The 14,542-nt window shown below is 20.5% G+C and overlaps 1 protein-coding gene across 1 annotated transcript, besides 2 other annotated features; it reads left to right on the top strand.

The window, feature by feature from the left end:
- Positions 1-6,581: 6,581 nt before the first annotated feature.
- Positions 6,582-7,582, top strand: PGAL8A_00377700 (PIR-like protein; the record flags this gene model as incomplete). The annotated part of the gene is made up of 3 exons (XM_028674556.1): positions 6,582-6,608; positions 7,119-7,397; positions 7,511-7,582. The coding sequence occupies 3 exons, from the start codon at positions 6,582-6,584 to the stop codon at positions 7,580-7,582; spliced, it is 378 nt and encodes a 125-aa protein (XP_028530896.1).
- A 68-nt stretch (positions 7,583-7,650) lies between these two features.
- Positions 7,651-8,338: a repeat region.
- Positions 8,339-9,910: 1,572 nt separating this feature from the next.
- Positions 9,911-10,617: a repeat region.
- Between the last annotated feature and the right edge of the window lie 3,925 nt (positions 10,618-14,542).

The raw sequence follows: 14,542 nt of genomic DNA, 5'->3' as shown, positions 1-14,542 counted from the left end.
CTAAATTATGGATTTGTAATATTAATTTAGATATTATTACAACTTATATTAATTTCTTAAATTTTTAAAATAGAAAATTATTTTCATATATGAAATACAATTTATCTTCTAAATGAGAGGAGTTGATCCTGTTTAAATGCCTCATCATCTTGTTAAAGATAAAGGTTACACTGTTGTATTTGGGAATTTGTTCTGTCCATCTGTAGTTCATTGCTGTAATTGCCAAAATAAAAACACCAGACACTTGAAACTGGAACTATGCATCATACTTATTGTAATACAACTTCTGTTATAGAATATTCTTCAGTGTAGATATCATGAGATATTCTGTAGTCTCAGATAATACATTCAGATATTGATGAGAGTTAGCAAGTATAGTCTAAGTTTTTCAGATCTATTTAAACTTATAAGAACAGTTTGTAGCTTTCTAGTGAGAGTTGATTCAGATTCAGCTTTTCTGAAAAGATGAATTTACAAGGCTGTCTCATTTTGGTTTTGTAAAGATGGCAGTATTAGCTTTTGAAAATCCTAATCCAGCTTTTGCAATACAGCAGAGATGAAGAAAACAGAATTAATGCGGTTTTAGCACATACTGGGTAAATTATAAAATAATTAGTCATGTTTCAGTTTAAATAACATGAAAAAAACTCTTTTAATTAAGATTCTTAATTAATAGTTGAAAGATTAATCAATCAATAATTATAACTATCATTATAGGGTGTAATTGTGCTTAATTGGAGGGGCTGATTAATGATCAGGATAAACCTTTCAAATTCACACACTTGAAAATGGTGGGAAGTCATGGATTCCATCCCATAAAGTTAAAAAGAAATCCAAAAATTAATAATTCATAATATCACTGAAAAGAAAATTAAATAGTTATTACATTAAAAAAAAAAAAAAAAAAAACAAATATATTTCATTTATTTATTTTTTATTATATCTATTTAAAATTATAAAAAAAAATATTTTATTTTTTTTTTGGTTTTATATTCTGGAGACTTGGGAAATTTTAGCAAAAAATTAATTCTAATAATTTTATTTTTTTTTTCATTTTCTAATAGAAAAAAATAGTATCATTTTAAAAAAAAAAAAATAATTTTTTTTTTTTTTTTTTTTTTGGTGATGCAATGGATATTATTTTTTTTGCATGAAAAATTAAATAACATAATGTTAAACATTACATTTGTATTGTATAAATTAACTTAAACAAATAAATAATAGAGTTAAAATTTAATATTGGTTAATAAAAATAAATGATTTATCTAATGATTTATTTTATTCTAAATAAAATAACTATAATTACCTTTAAACTTTCTTTATTTAATTCATTTGTTCATCGTAAGCAAATGGATTATACAAGCATATAATAAATCAATATTCTAACAAAAATATTGAATGAGAAATTAATAAATCAATAACTAAGCATATAGCAATTTCAGTATTTATATAATTTATTTTGTATTCTCTTAATTATGTTTGCTAATGTGAGATCAATGAATATGGACTGTTAATAATTATTCGTGGTATTATAAGTAAAAAGTTTGTAATTGAAAGTCAATAATTAATGAGGATTTATGTAGTTTTTAAAATATAGGATTTTTATTAAAGTAAATAAGTGACTCTTAAAAACAATAAATACTTTATGTAATAGAATACTTATCTAAAAAAGCTTACAGGTTTATAATATTAAAATTAAATTTATGTTCATTAAATTAGTAGAGGCAACTATACATTCTCTTTATTAATATGATTGTTCAATACTCTAGCAAAGTCACTGACTGGTTAATAAAAAGCTTCATTAACCTTTTTGGCTATAAAAGGACTAGCTATGTGGAGAATACATAGTTAGTTGTGCTAACTAAAAAAAAAAAAAAAAAAAAAAAAAAAAAAATTATTGGATTTTTTTTTTTGAGAAATGTTTCTTTCGAAAAAGATAAAGATAAAAAAAAAAAAAATAAAAAAAAAGATTTAATTTTTTTTAATTTTTTTTTGAAAGGAGAAAAAATTCAGAGAGGGAGAGAGATTTTTTTAAGAAGATAATAATATTTTTGTAAAGCGTTTAATTTGCATAATATTTATATTTTGAATTTATGAGAGAAATTTTTATACACATGAAGATAAAATTTTCATGTAATTAATATGCATATAATTTATTTCCATTTTTAATAAGTATTTGTGTTTTAAAAATATTTCATATTTTGGATATAAATTAAAAAAAAAAAAAAAAAAAGATCCATATAACCTTAATACACAATTATTTTTTTTTTTTTTTTTTCCTATTTTTATATGACCGGAAATTATCATTAGAATACATTTAACTTATATATTAGCAAAAGAAATTTAATTTAAAAATAAAAATAGTAAAATATTATTGATTCAATAAAGTTCATATATATTATTTTGAAACCATTTTTAAAAATTGGACATTGTTTATAATTTATTTTATATATGTATGCATACATATATAATTTTTTATTCCACTTTCTTTTACATTAAATTTTTGCTGAATGAAATTTTTGACAAATATTAAGTCCAATTATTTTTTATTATAAATTATTCTTTTTTTTTTTTTTTTTTTATATTTTTTTTTTTTTTTTTTTTATTTTTATGAGATTTTTTTATAAAAAAAAAAAAAAAAAACAAATAATTGGTTACATAGTTTTTTAAATTTTAAATTAAAATTGATTTTTTTTGCATTTATTTTTTTTGTTATATTTTATTTTACTTATTTTTTTTTTTTTTAAATTACTCTATTCGTTATTCAATGTTTTAATAAATATTGTCCATGTTTAAATATTAATTTATTGTTTTAATGACTTGTTGACACATTTATATATAATATATATTCATATTTATATATAAAATTGTTATTTTTATTTTTTGTTAATATATATATTAATCAAATAATTTATTCGTTGATCTATTGATTTGCCTTTGTATATATTCATTGATTTATTTATTGATGTTAAATTAAAATCATTAGTTTATTTATATATTCTCAGAAAAAGAAAAAGAAAAAGAAAAACATGTTTACTCTTTAAAAAAATGTCTTCATATATTTGTACGTTATAGAAACAATTTTAAAAGATAAATACTATAAATAACATTAAAATTAATAATTTATATAAAAACATTTATCTATTATTCTAAAGATTAAATAAAAAAAAAGAAAATGAAATTGGATAATTGAAATCCTAAAAAAAAAAAAAAATTTATATTTTTTTAGTTTAGAAAAAGAATAAATATGTTATATTTAAGCATTTCGGTCATTTCTTTTTTTTTATTTAATATATATATAAAAGAGAATTACCTTGTAATGCATATATTTGCTTTTTTTTTTTTTTTTTTTTTTTTTTTTTTTTTTTACAGCCATTCACCTTAGGAAACCTGTGCACCTTACTTGTGTTTTTAAGAAAAAACAAACACCCATATGCTTCCATTAACTAATTTCCGTGGCTTAGTATATGAAAAACAACAGTGCAGAATGCTAATTTCACTGTTTGTACTCCAGCTTTTTGTTTCTATGCAGCTCTCTGTGTGAAAAGCATCAGATGTACTTAGAAAACATGTTTTTCCGAACAGCAGTGCCTGGAAGGTAGACCACAACGTCATCACTACTAATGTGACATAAAACATAGTTCTGAAAAGAGGAGAGGAAGCTAATTCTTGTGTCTGAGATGTCACTGAGTCACTGAATAGTAGAATCTTTCAAGTTGGAAGGTACCTTTAAGGCTTAGCTAGTCCAACTCCTCTTCAAGGAAGTGAGACACCTACAGCTAAGACCAGTTGCTCAGAGCCCTGTACAGCCTGATCTGGAGAGTGTCCAGGGACAGGAGAAGTTTCTCTGTCCATGGTATATATCTTAGCCAGGGCTTAGCAGAAGGTTCAGGACACCTTCCAGATTAATTGCTGCACCTCTTCCACCCAAACCCTGTTCGTGGTGAACTTTCAGTCACCCTTAGCCTTCCTCTTAGACAGGGTCCAGTAGGGCCCCAGTTCCTTAGTAAGAAATGTAGTTTGTTGAAAGGCTGCATGCCCCATCCTCTTCTGGTTACTGAAACTGTGAGATGGCCTCCAACACCAGCACATGGAATGCTAACTGCAGAGATATAGGATGCAAGGGCAGGAGGAAGAAGTGGTGCTGATGTGGCAAACACAGGAAAGAGGCTCATGCATTGTCAACAATTTGGTGGCAGTGTTCTCAACAACTGAAGGTGAGCACAGAATTGTATGGTCCATATAGTAGGCAGTGTTCTCAGGTCTCCAGAAATGCAGAAAGAAACACTATACAGCTTTACAAGAGTTGCAACATCATGAAAATATATGTAGGTATTAGGTACTTTAATACGTGTTTTTCTTTTTTTTTTTTTTTTTTTTTTTTTTGAAGAAAAAAGTTATTTTTACTTTTTTATATAAATAATTCATAAAGCAAAAATATAATTCTTTTTTGTTATACTTAATTTATACCATCTTTAAGTCTATAATTAAATATTTCATTAAAGTATATTTTTACTCACATTTATGTAAAAATCAAAAATGTTAAAGATAAGTTCTTTTCTTATTTGTACTAGTGATGAGACAAATATTTTTTTAAAAATTATCTTTATTACATATAATAATATTGAATAAATGAAAATGAAAAAATTATATTAAATATACCTTATTCTTTTTTCAATAAAATTTTTAGTAAAATAACTTTAAATTTAACTTTTAATAAACAATAAATATGATGTACAAATAAAATACTTTATGATACAATTTACTTTTTTTTCTTTTTCTTTTTCTTTTGTAAATTTTTTATTCTATTTTCATGTTCCTAGTAAAAGTTGTTTAAAATTGATAATATTTAAATGAAAATGTCCTACATTAATAAAAAAAAAAAAAATTAAAAGTTTTACCTTCTCTAATGTTTTAAGAATTTCTTCTTCTTTTAATTCTTTTTCTTTTGTTTCTTCTCTCCATATATTTATATGCATCTTTAATTTTTAGAATTACATAAAATATATATATAATGAATATTTTATTACTTTTTTATCTTTTTCTTTTTTTTTTTTTTTTTTTTTTTTTTTTTCCATTGAATAGAAAAATTATTTTGTGTTTTAAAATTATTTACTAACAAATTATAGATATTTATTAGTAAATTTAAATTTTTAAATATTTATAATTTTTAATTTAATTATTCAATATGAAAGATTTGATGATTTATATTTAATGCTTAATTTGTTTTTGTTAAATATTAATTTATCATGTATAGATATTTTAAATCGAATATAGTATAATTAAAAAACATAATTATAATATTTTATCTTTTTCATTGTTTCTTTTTTCTTCATATTATTTGAGAACTGTTTTACCTTGTATATTTGAAAAAATTACAAGTATAATCTATAAGATTTCTATAGTTTTTAATTATATGTTACATTGAACAACGTGTTAAGAACTATTCGATAATATTAGGAATTGTTTTATATTCAAAAATTTTGTTTAATAATAAAAAAATATATTTTTTTACATCATATTATTAGAATTACTTGAAATAATACAGAAAATTTTAATGGTATAAATATGTGTAAACCAAGTGATATTTTTTTTTAAATTTTACTAAATTTAGAGATTATGGAACATTCAAAAATAATAAAAATATTTCATTTCCCAATGATGATTATCTATATTTATTTGTTAGTGTGTGCATTCCTATATTTTTACAGTACAAAGTAATATTCATCATAAAAAATATATTTATATGTTATATTTTTGAAAATTTTCATTATTCCATAAAAACTAATTTTTATAATTTTAATTTTTTAATGTAATTCCCACTTTATAGTTCTGAAATTGGAAAAAATAATCTAAAAACAAAATTATGTCTAAGTAATGGAAGAATTCTAGCAGAACGACAACAAGGAACAAATAGTAGAAGAGTAGGATCAACCAATCCAATTGAAAGTACTTTCCAGAATTTCTTAGATACTATACCATGTCGTTTATTTAATAAAAAAGAACGATCACCTAAAAATTTTACAGAATTTATTCGTCATAAAAAGGGGATTATAACAAATATGTTAAATTTAGTACAAAATCCTCATGAAAAGTGTTTATTAAATAAAACCATAACTTTATGCAAAAAACTTAAATATGGATCCATATTAAGTTCTGAAGAAAAACCACCTGCCGAGGAATAATGTCTCCAGATGGTTCTTCAACTTTAATTTGTTCATCATCTACATCTTTATCACCATCTACTTTATCATCTACCTCTACTTCATTACCCACACCTACTGAATCATCTAACAAAACAACATTGCCCATATCTACTTTATTACCTGAATCAACCGTATCTTCTGCAACTTCTTTGATATCCACAACTAGTTTATTACTGGTTAATAAAAGGCTTAATTAACCTTTTTGGTAATAAAAAGGACTAACTATATGAAAAATACGTAGTTGGTTGTGCTAACGCGAAAAATAAAAAGAAAAAAAAAAAAAAATTATTGGAATTTTTTTTCAGATTTTTTTCTTTTGAAAAAATGAAGATACGTAAAAAAAAAAAAAAAATATATTTATTTTTTTTTTGAAGGATGGAAAAAAAAAAGAGTGAAGAATTGGTAAAATAAAAATCGAGACTAAGATTTAGCACTAATAAAAATAAGATCTTAAAAAGATAATAATATTTTCATAAAAGAGTTTAATTTGCATAATATTTATATTTTTAATTTGTAAGAGAAAATTTTATACATATGACAATAAAATATTCACGTAATTAATATTCATATAATTTATTTGCATTTTTACTAATTGTTTATGTTTGTTAATTCAACAGCAATATATTTAATTTTTAAACATAACTCATAACAAAGAAACAAGTAATATACATTTAATTAATATTCAATATTCAATAAGGATTTAAATTTTTAATAAAAATAGGAATTTTTATTAAAGTAAATAAATTCCTATTGAAATTAAAGAATGCTGAACGAAGTAGAGCACATAATTAAGAAACACTCGTTCAAAGCATATAAAAATATAAATAAATACAACAAAATCGTAGAGGCATCTCTACATACTCTTTATTAATTTGTTTTTTCAGTAATCTGGTAAAGTCACCGAACACCCAGTCAATAAATCAATTACCTACAACTTCATCTGATTCTCATACTAATTCTACTATTTCTTCTATAAATAATACAAGTGATTCACCTACTACTCTTTCTACGAATGAAATAAATAGTACAACTGCTTTAACGAATAATTCAGTCTCATTACTCCCTACAGAACAAGGCGGTGGCTTAACTAGTGCAACATGCAAAGGATTATTTTGTGGACCAGCTTTTGTTGCTTTTCCTGTTTCTCTTGCTCTTCTTGGGGGAGTTTTGTTTTTTGTACTTCTTTATATGGTAAGACGAAGTTATTTATACAAAAATATATATATAAATTTATATTCTTTTGAAATCATTCATATAAATTAAAATTACATTTATTAAAAATAATTTTTTAATTTACAATATAGTATACTCCTGTTGGAAAATTTCTTGGAAGAGATAATCCAAAAAAAAAAAAAAGCAAAAAAAAGATTGCATGAAATACCTATGGAAAGAATAAATTCTCCTAAATTATTAAAAGTAAAAAAAGCGGAAAATGCAAAGAGAAGTAGATTAGTGGTTAATAAAAAGCTTCATTAACCTTTTTGGCTATAAAAGGACTAGCTATGTGGAGAATACATAGTTAGTTGTGCTAACTAAAAAAAAAAAAAAAAAAAAAAAAAAATTATTGGATTTTTTTTTTGAGAAATGTTTCTTTCGAAAAAGATAAAGATAAAAAAAAAAAAATAAAAAAAAAAAAGATTTAATTTTTTTTTAAAAAGAAAGAAAAAAAAAAATCAGAGAGAGAGATTTTTTTTTTAAGAAGATAACAATATTTTTGTAAAGTGTTTAATTTGCATAATATTCATATTTTGAATTAATGTAATTAATATGCATATAATTTATTTGCATTTTTAATAAGTACTTGTGTTTTGTTAATTCGATAGCAATATAAAATGATTGCTGATTGTAACTCGTAATGAATAAACTAATAATTATAATCAATTAATAGTTAATGTTAAATAAGTGTTTAAATTTTTAATAAAATAAGGATTTATTTATTAAAGTAAATAAATACTTATTGAAGCAAAAGAATGCTGAACGAAGTAGTTTATGATTAAAGATCATTCGTTCAAAGCATATAAGAATATACATAAGTATAAGAAAATCGTAGAGTCATCTCTACATGCTCTTTATTAATTGTTTTGTTCAGTACTCTAGCAAAGTCTCCGAACACCCAGTTAATAAATCAATTAGATAGATTTCTCGTGAATTCCGTTATGACAAGAATTTTCCCTATATAGATGAAGATATAACCTCAGATCAAGTAATATAATGGTAAAATCATAACCAAGGAAAAATTCTAATACGCGTAACTAAATAACAGAGAAACAATATAATATTAAATTAACATAAATATATTTCTCTTTGGTTTAATATATGATGTTTTTCTATTAATATTAATGATAAGGAAAATTTTTTTTTTTTTTTTTGCTAGCTACTTATTTTTAATTTTTTTTATATATAAAGAAGTGTAAATATGAAAAAGAAATGTATAGTTTCTTTTAAGAAATAAAAATTTACTTTATTATTGATTTGTTATTTTCTATGTCTAACACTTTTATAAAGCATAGTATGACTAATTTCGTAAAATGTACGTAAAATAATATATATTATGTTTTTTAAATCAATTATTTCTATAATTGTAAAAAGAGAATATATGCTGTTTAAATGTTTAACCATCAAAAATTTGTAATATTTAATACATAGTACTAATGTAAGATATATCAAGCATTTTGTACAAATTAACTGGTAAATTAACTTTTTTATTTATTCTTGAATTGTTCAAGAACATTGCTAGGATTTTAAGAAAATGAATTAATAAAGATAATGTAAAATAATATTAGTTACACTTTTTAATATTATTAATACTCTTGTTTTAAATTAAAAAAATAATTTTTTAGTACTTAATATTTATATATTACATAATAAGCATTTTCATAGGCATACATGAATAAAATAATTAAAAATATTAACACAAAATATTTTTATTCTTTCTATTTTTTCATTTATCTTTTTTTGCAAAAAAAAAAATATGAGTAATGACATACAAATGAATTATATATAAAAAAATATTTATTCTTAACTTCAAAACGGTTGCAAATTAAAATCAATTCAATTTGAATATATTTTGATCTTCTAAAATTTAGAAAGTTCCGATTTATATCTATTTTCAGTCTTCTAAGATATGAAACATTCCATCTTGTATGTGATTTATTAATTGCCCACTAACAAACTTCTATAAATTATTTAACACACAAATTAATAAATAACATGCAGAATAGAGTCCATTAATTTTGTCTATTATCACATATTTTTGCTATAAATAAGAAAACATTATATAATTGAATTACACCCTATGAATAATAAAATTATGTAAATTTATAATTCTTTAAATAAAATATGTGTATCCAATATTTTATTTATTTTTATCTATCTAATTAATTTATGAGATATTTAATAAAATTAATAAAAAACTCACTTATATTCATTAAATCTTAAATATTTAGTATAAATATAAAATTTTGATTAAATATATAAATAATGATTCTAAAACAATTAATTATTTTTCATGAATATTATTTTTTTCATTTAGAAATAAAAATGAGAATTTTCGCTTTAAAAAGGATATTAATAATTTTAACGAAAAATTATTATTTTATATAAAATAAATATTTTACAAATATTTAAAGGATTTTATAAAGAATATTTATGTTTTAATGAAAATAAGGAGAAACGTTTACTAAATTAGTGTTTTATTAATTGCTTATTCAATAGTTATGTCATTTATTATCTGCCTCCTCAATGACTTTGTCATAAGTATTGAGGAATCAAATTAATAAAGAGTATGTAGAGTTTTCTCTACTAATTTAATTAATTAATGTATAATATTAATGCTATAAGCCAATAAACTGTTTTTATATATTACCTACTTCATTGAATATTTATTGTTTTTTTAAGAGGCATTTATTTACTTTAATAAAAATCCTTATTTTAATTAACAATTTAAATTCTACCTGAACATTAATCCTAATTAAATATATTTCTACTTACTATGTTATGAACAATATTTAGAAACTCAAATCGTCTATTTTTATATTAACAAAAATAAGTAGTTGATAAAATACACATTGAATTATGCAAACATTACAAATATGAAAATTTTGTTATAGTTATTGTAAAATTTTCTCTTAAAAATTCAAAATAAAAATTCACTATAAAAGAAAACTCTTTATTTTGTAAGTTACTTTTTATATTTTTCAACAAACTTTTTTCATCCTTCCATCTCTTTTTTTTTCCAAAATAAAATAAATAACGTTTTTATATATTTTATTTATAAAAAGAAAAAAAAGAAAAAATTGTCATCTAATTTTTTTTCCTTTTTTATCAAGCTCTCGAATAGATAACTATTTATTTTTTATATAACTAGTCATTTTCATTCTCAAAAAAGTTAATAATTTCTATTATTAAACATTTTGATAGTATTAAAAAAACAAATTAATAAAGAAAACTTAGAAAAAACTCATTCCATTTTTATTAAATTAAAATATTAAGCAATACGTTCACTTTATTAATTAATATTAAATATTAATTACATCAATTAATTACTATTTCTTCTAATTCCCACAATATCCCATGTATATAATAATTACCTTTTATTTTTAATCATTCATAAAAAGAAAATAGTTTAGATTATCATTCTCAAAAAAACAAAAAAAAAAAAAAATAATAACAAAATCATTATCAAAAAAAAATTAATAATTTTAAGTCATTTTTACAATAAAAATAATAAAAAATATCTACATTTTTCTTAGTGCATTTACTTATAGTACAGTTANATTATATATTATATTATATTTTTTATTCTTATGTAATAATAATTCAAACGAAAAATATATAAATACAAGCATATAATTACAAAAAATAAAAATAAAAAACATGATTATCTACTGCACATTTTATTTATTTTAAACATACTCCCTTAAAATGTGAAACTTATGACTAGGGGAAGCAAGAATAACAGTAGCTTCTTTTCCAGTATGCGGTATCCACAGTTCAAAAACTTAGTTTTCCATTTGTCTTAGATAAAGAAGAAAAAATGAGGTCACCATTAACCCCTCCTGAAAGAGTTTAGAATACCCTGGATAATTAAATATCACAGGCTCCAATGGAAGGATGAAAACTCTCAACTCTAAATGATCTTTTAAAATATGTGCAATCCTGTGTATATTTCATCAATACAATACTCTGATTTTATATCCTCCACCAATATAAGTATATACATATTAGGTGAGCAGAAATCTATCTGGGATAACTGCATATTTGGTGTGACACACACAAGACAGTTTGCTTTTTTCAACTTCAGTTAAGGATAAAACATGCTGTCTTCATTGGTTTTTACTACTGGTCTGATTTGAAGCAGATCTAAAGTAACATTAAACAATAAAAGCATAAATAAGGATGCACATTTTGCTGTTGAATTGAGATCTGTAGATAGCAGTTCCAGATCAACAATAAAAAATGAATCTGTTAAAATATTCATTTAAAAATTATCAAGAAAATTTACATAAAAATAGAATAATATTATTGTTTATATAACAAATAAAATTATAATTATATAAAATTGATTGTCAAAAAAATATATATAATATGATAAAATTTATAATATTAGATAATTAACAATGATATATTAAAAACTTATAACATTGCTTAGGTAAATAAAAAAATACAAGTGAAATAAAAGTGTGCATGCAATATCATTTTTATAAGCAAATAATAATGTATTAATAAAAAATAAAGAAATAACTAAAACATTATATATACAATACATATATATATATATTTTTTTATTGCTATAAATAAAATATATCTAAATTAAGTTTGGATTTGCACAATAATAACAACAGTGAACTAATATTAAATTAATTTTAATGATTATGTAACTGTTTTATAATTTTGTTAAATACTAATATTAATATTAAAATGAGAAAAATAAAAATAGAGAAAAATTTGTTATCATAAATGCTTCCTCATAAAAATATTAGTGAATAAATAAAAATTCTAAAAAATATATTAAATGAAAATATTAAATTAATTTTTTTTATAACTATATATACGTTAAAATCATAATAGAAAGCAGATTAAATATAAAATATATGTAATTAAATGTTAAGCTTTGACAAGTGAATAATAAAGAATATTATGGAAAATATTTTTAAGGACTAAATTCAAGAAAAACATATAATTGTATTTGCTTGTGATAATATCATTTTAACGAAAAAAATAATATGACATTTTAAATTATTAAGATAAATATGTAATATTCTTATCAATAGCTACGTAGTAATAAATGTATAAATGTGCAAGTTCTTTAAAGTATCAATAAAATACATTGAACAAATAATAGATATCAAAATAAATTAAAACTTCATAAGGTAAAGTAAGAATAATCATTGGAGCTTAATAGCTTGTCTATAAATAATATTATAGACCTCACTTTTATAATATTTAGAAAAATAAATAAAATAAAAACACTTCATTTTGTGCATACTAAGTCACCTGGATAATATTCAATCATAAACGAGTACAATAAAATAGATATACAAAAAGCATATACACTAAAAAAAAATGAATCCTAGAAAAAATGTTTATTTTTTTTTTTTTAGAAGGTTTATGTAAAAATAACTATGGAGTGTATATATTTTCTTTTTTTTTGTTAAAATGTAATAAAGAAATTATGTTTTGTATTGTTGTGTAAATTTACTTGAAAAACATTAAATAGTATTTGGTGTTGATTAATAAAAATAAAGATTTTTTAGGAAATTTTTAACTAAATTAAAATTAAATTGAGCAGAGCTTATTCTTCTTTCTTTTTATTAATTTGTTTGTTCAATACTAGCAAAATCATTAAATATACAATTAATAAATCAGTGAACTAATATGCTAGATATAGTGGAATAAGAAAGTTTCAATGACATATTAGAAAGAAAAAGGATAATATAGAAAAATTATTTCTAGATTTAAAGATTCTGTTATACGTATATAACTAGAAAAAAAATATGTATAAAAAAAAAAAAAATTATTTTTTCTTATTATTATTAGTTTAATTTATTATTTTGAAAAAATTACGTATTATTAAAAAAATTTTACATTTTTGAGAATAAAATTTTTATTATCAAAAAATAAGTTAAGCAAATTTAGTCATCAATTTTTACGCATTTTTACTAATTTAAAACCAATGGAAATAAATTGCTAAACACTTAATCATAAAATTATTATTAAATATTTTTTCTTAGAAATAAATAATTAATGATTATTTATATTTTTAATAAAAACGAGGTAATTTTTATTAAAGCGAATAAATCCTTCTTAATGCAATAAATGCGCAACAACATTAAATATAAATATAAAGTTTAATTATATATGTGGTAAATATAATTTTTACATTAATTAAATTATTAAACATTCTCTTTATTATTTTTTCTGCTTATTATTCTAGAGAAGTAGACAGAAAATCAATAAATTGAAATGTGAATAACGTAATATATTTGTTAATTTTCTAAAATTTTATTTAAGTAATACTCTTTTGTTTAATGCTTATTTATTTAATAAATATTAATTATTTCTTTTTTAATTTTTTTTTTTTTTTACATACATCACTATTTCATTTATGTTCGATTGTATTTTTACAATACTTCTTTTTTTTCACAATTTTCTTTAATATTTATCTCGTTATAAAAAAAATTAATATATATATAGAATATTCAACTACAATTTATCAAATTGTGTTTTGGATTCATTGTTATATCGGAACTTATATTTATACTTTAATTATTATAATACTACAAATATTAAATAAAATAAGTTATTCATAGTAACATTTTAATGTAATATGTTAAATTATTTCTACTAATACACCAATAACATCATTATTATATATACAATTTTAAGTGCTAAATCTTCAAAATTTTATATTATTATTAATATAATGTATTATTTTCCTTTTGTGAAATAATAGATACTAATACAAATAACTGAGAGTTAGATATACAAATTCTTCAGTTATCAAAAAAAAAAAAATTATTACTTTTTTTTTAAATATCTTTTCAATTTGTTCTAGATAGCTATATTTTTTTTTTTTTGAATAATGATAAAAAATTATATTTAGTTAATTTAATTTTAAATTAAATAAATAATTCAATTTAAATTTTGAACAAAAATTAAAAAGTATATTGTTTCAATTATTATATAATTTTTATGTGTTTTTGAATATTGTTAGTAGCTTCAATGTAAAATTATTAGTTTTTGTTTATGAATTATTATACATACAATCAATAGTTTTAGCAAAAATTTATGTTTTTAACAATGATAAATTTTTATTAAAGTAAATAAATAACTTT

This window comes from Plasmodium gallinaceum (assembly GCF_900005855.1).
Source record: "Plasmodium gallinaceum strain 8A genome assembly, contig: PGAL8A_v1_105, whole genome shotgun sequence".
Taxonomy (NCBI): Eukaryota; Apicomplexa; class Aconoidasida; order Haemosporida; family Plasmodiidae; genus Plasmodium; species Plasmodium gallinaceum.
Note: the sequence above shows the minus strand (reverse complement) of the source record. Positions and strands in the feature narration are given on the sequence as shown.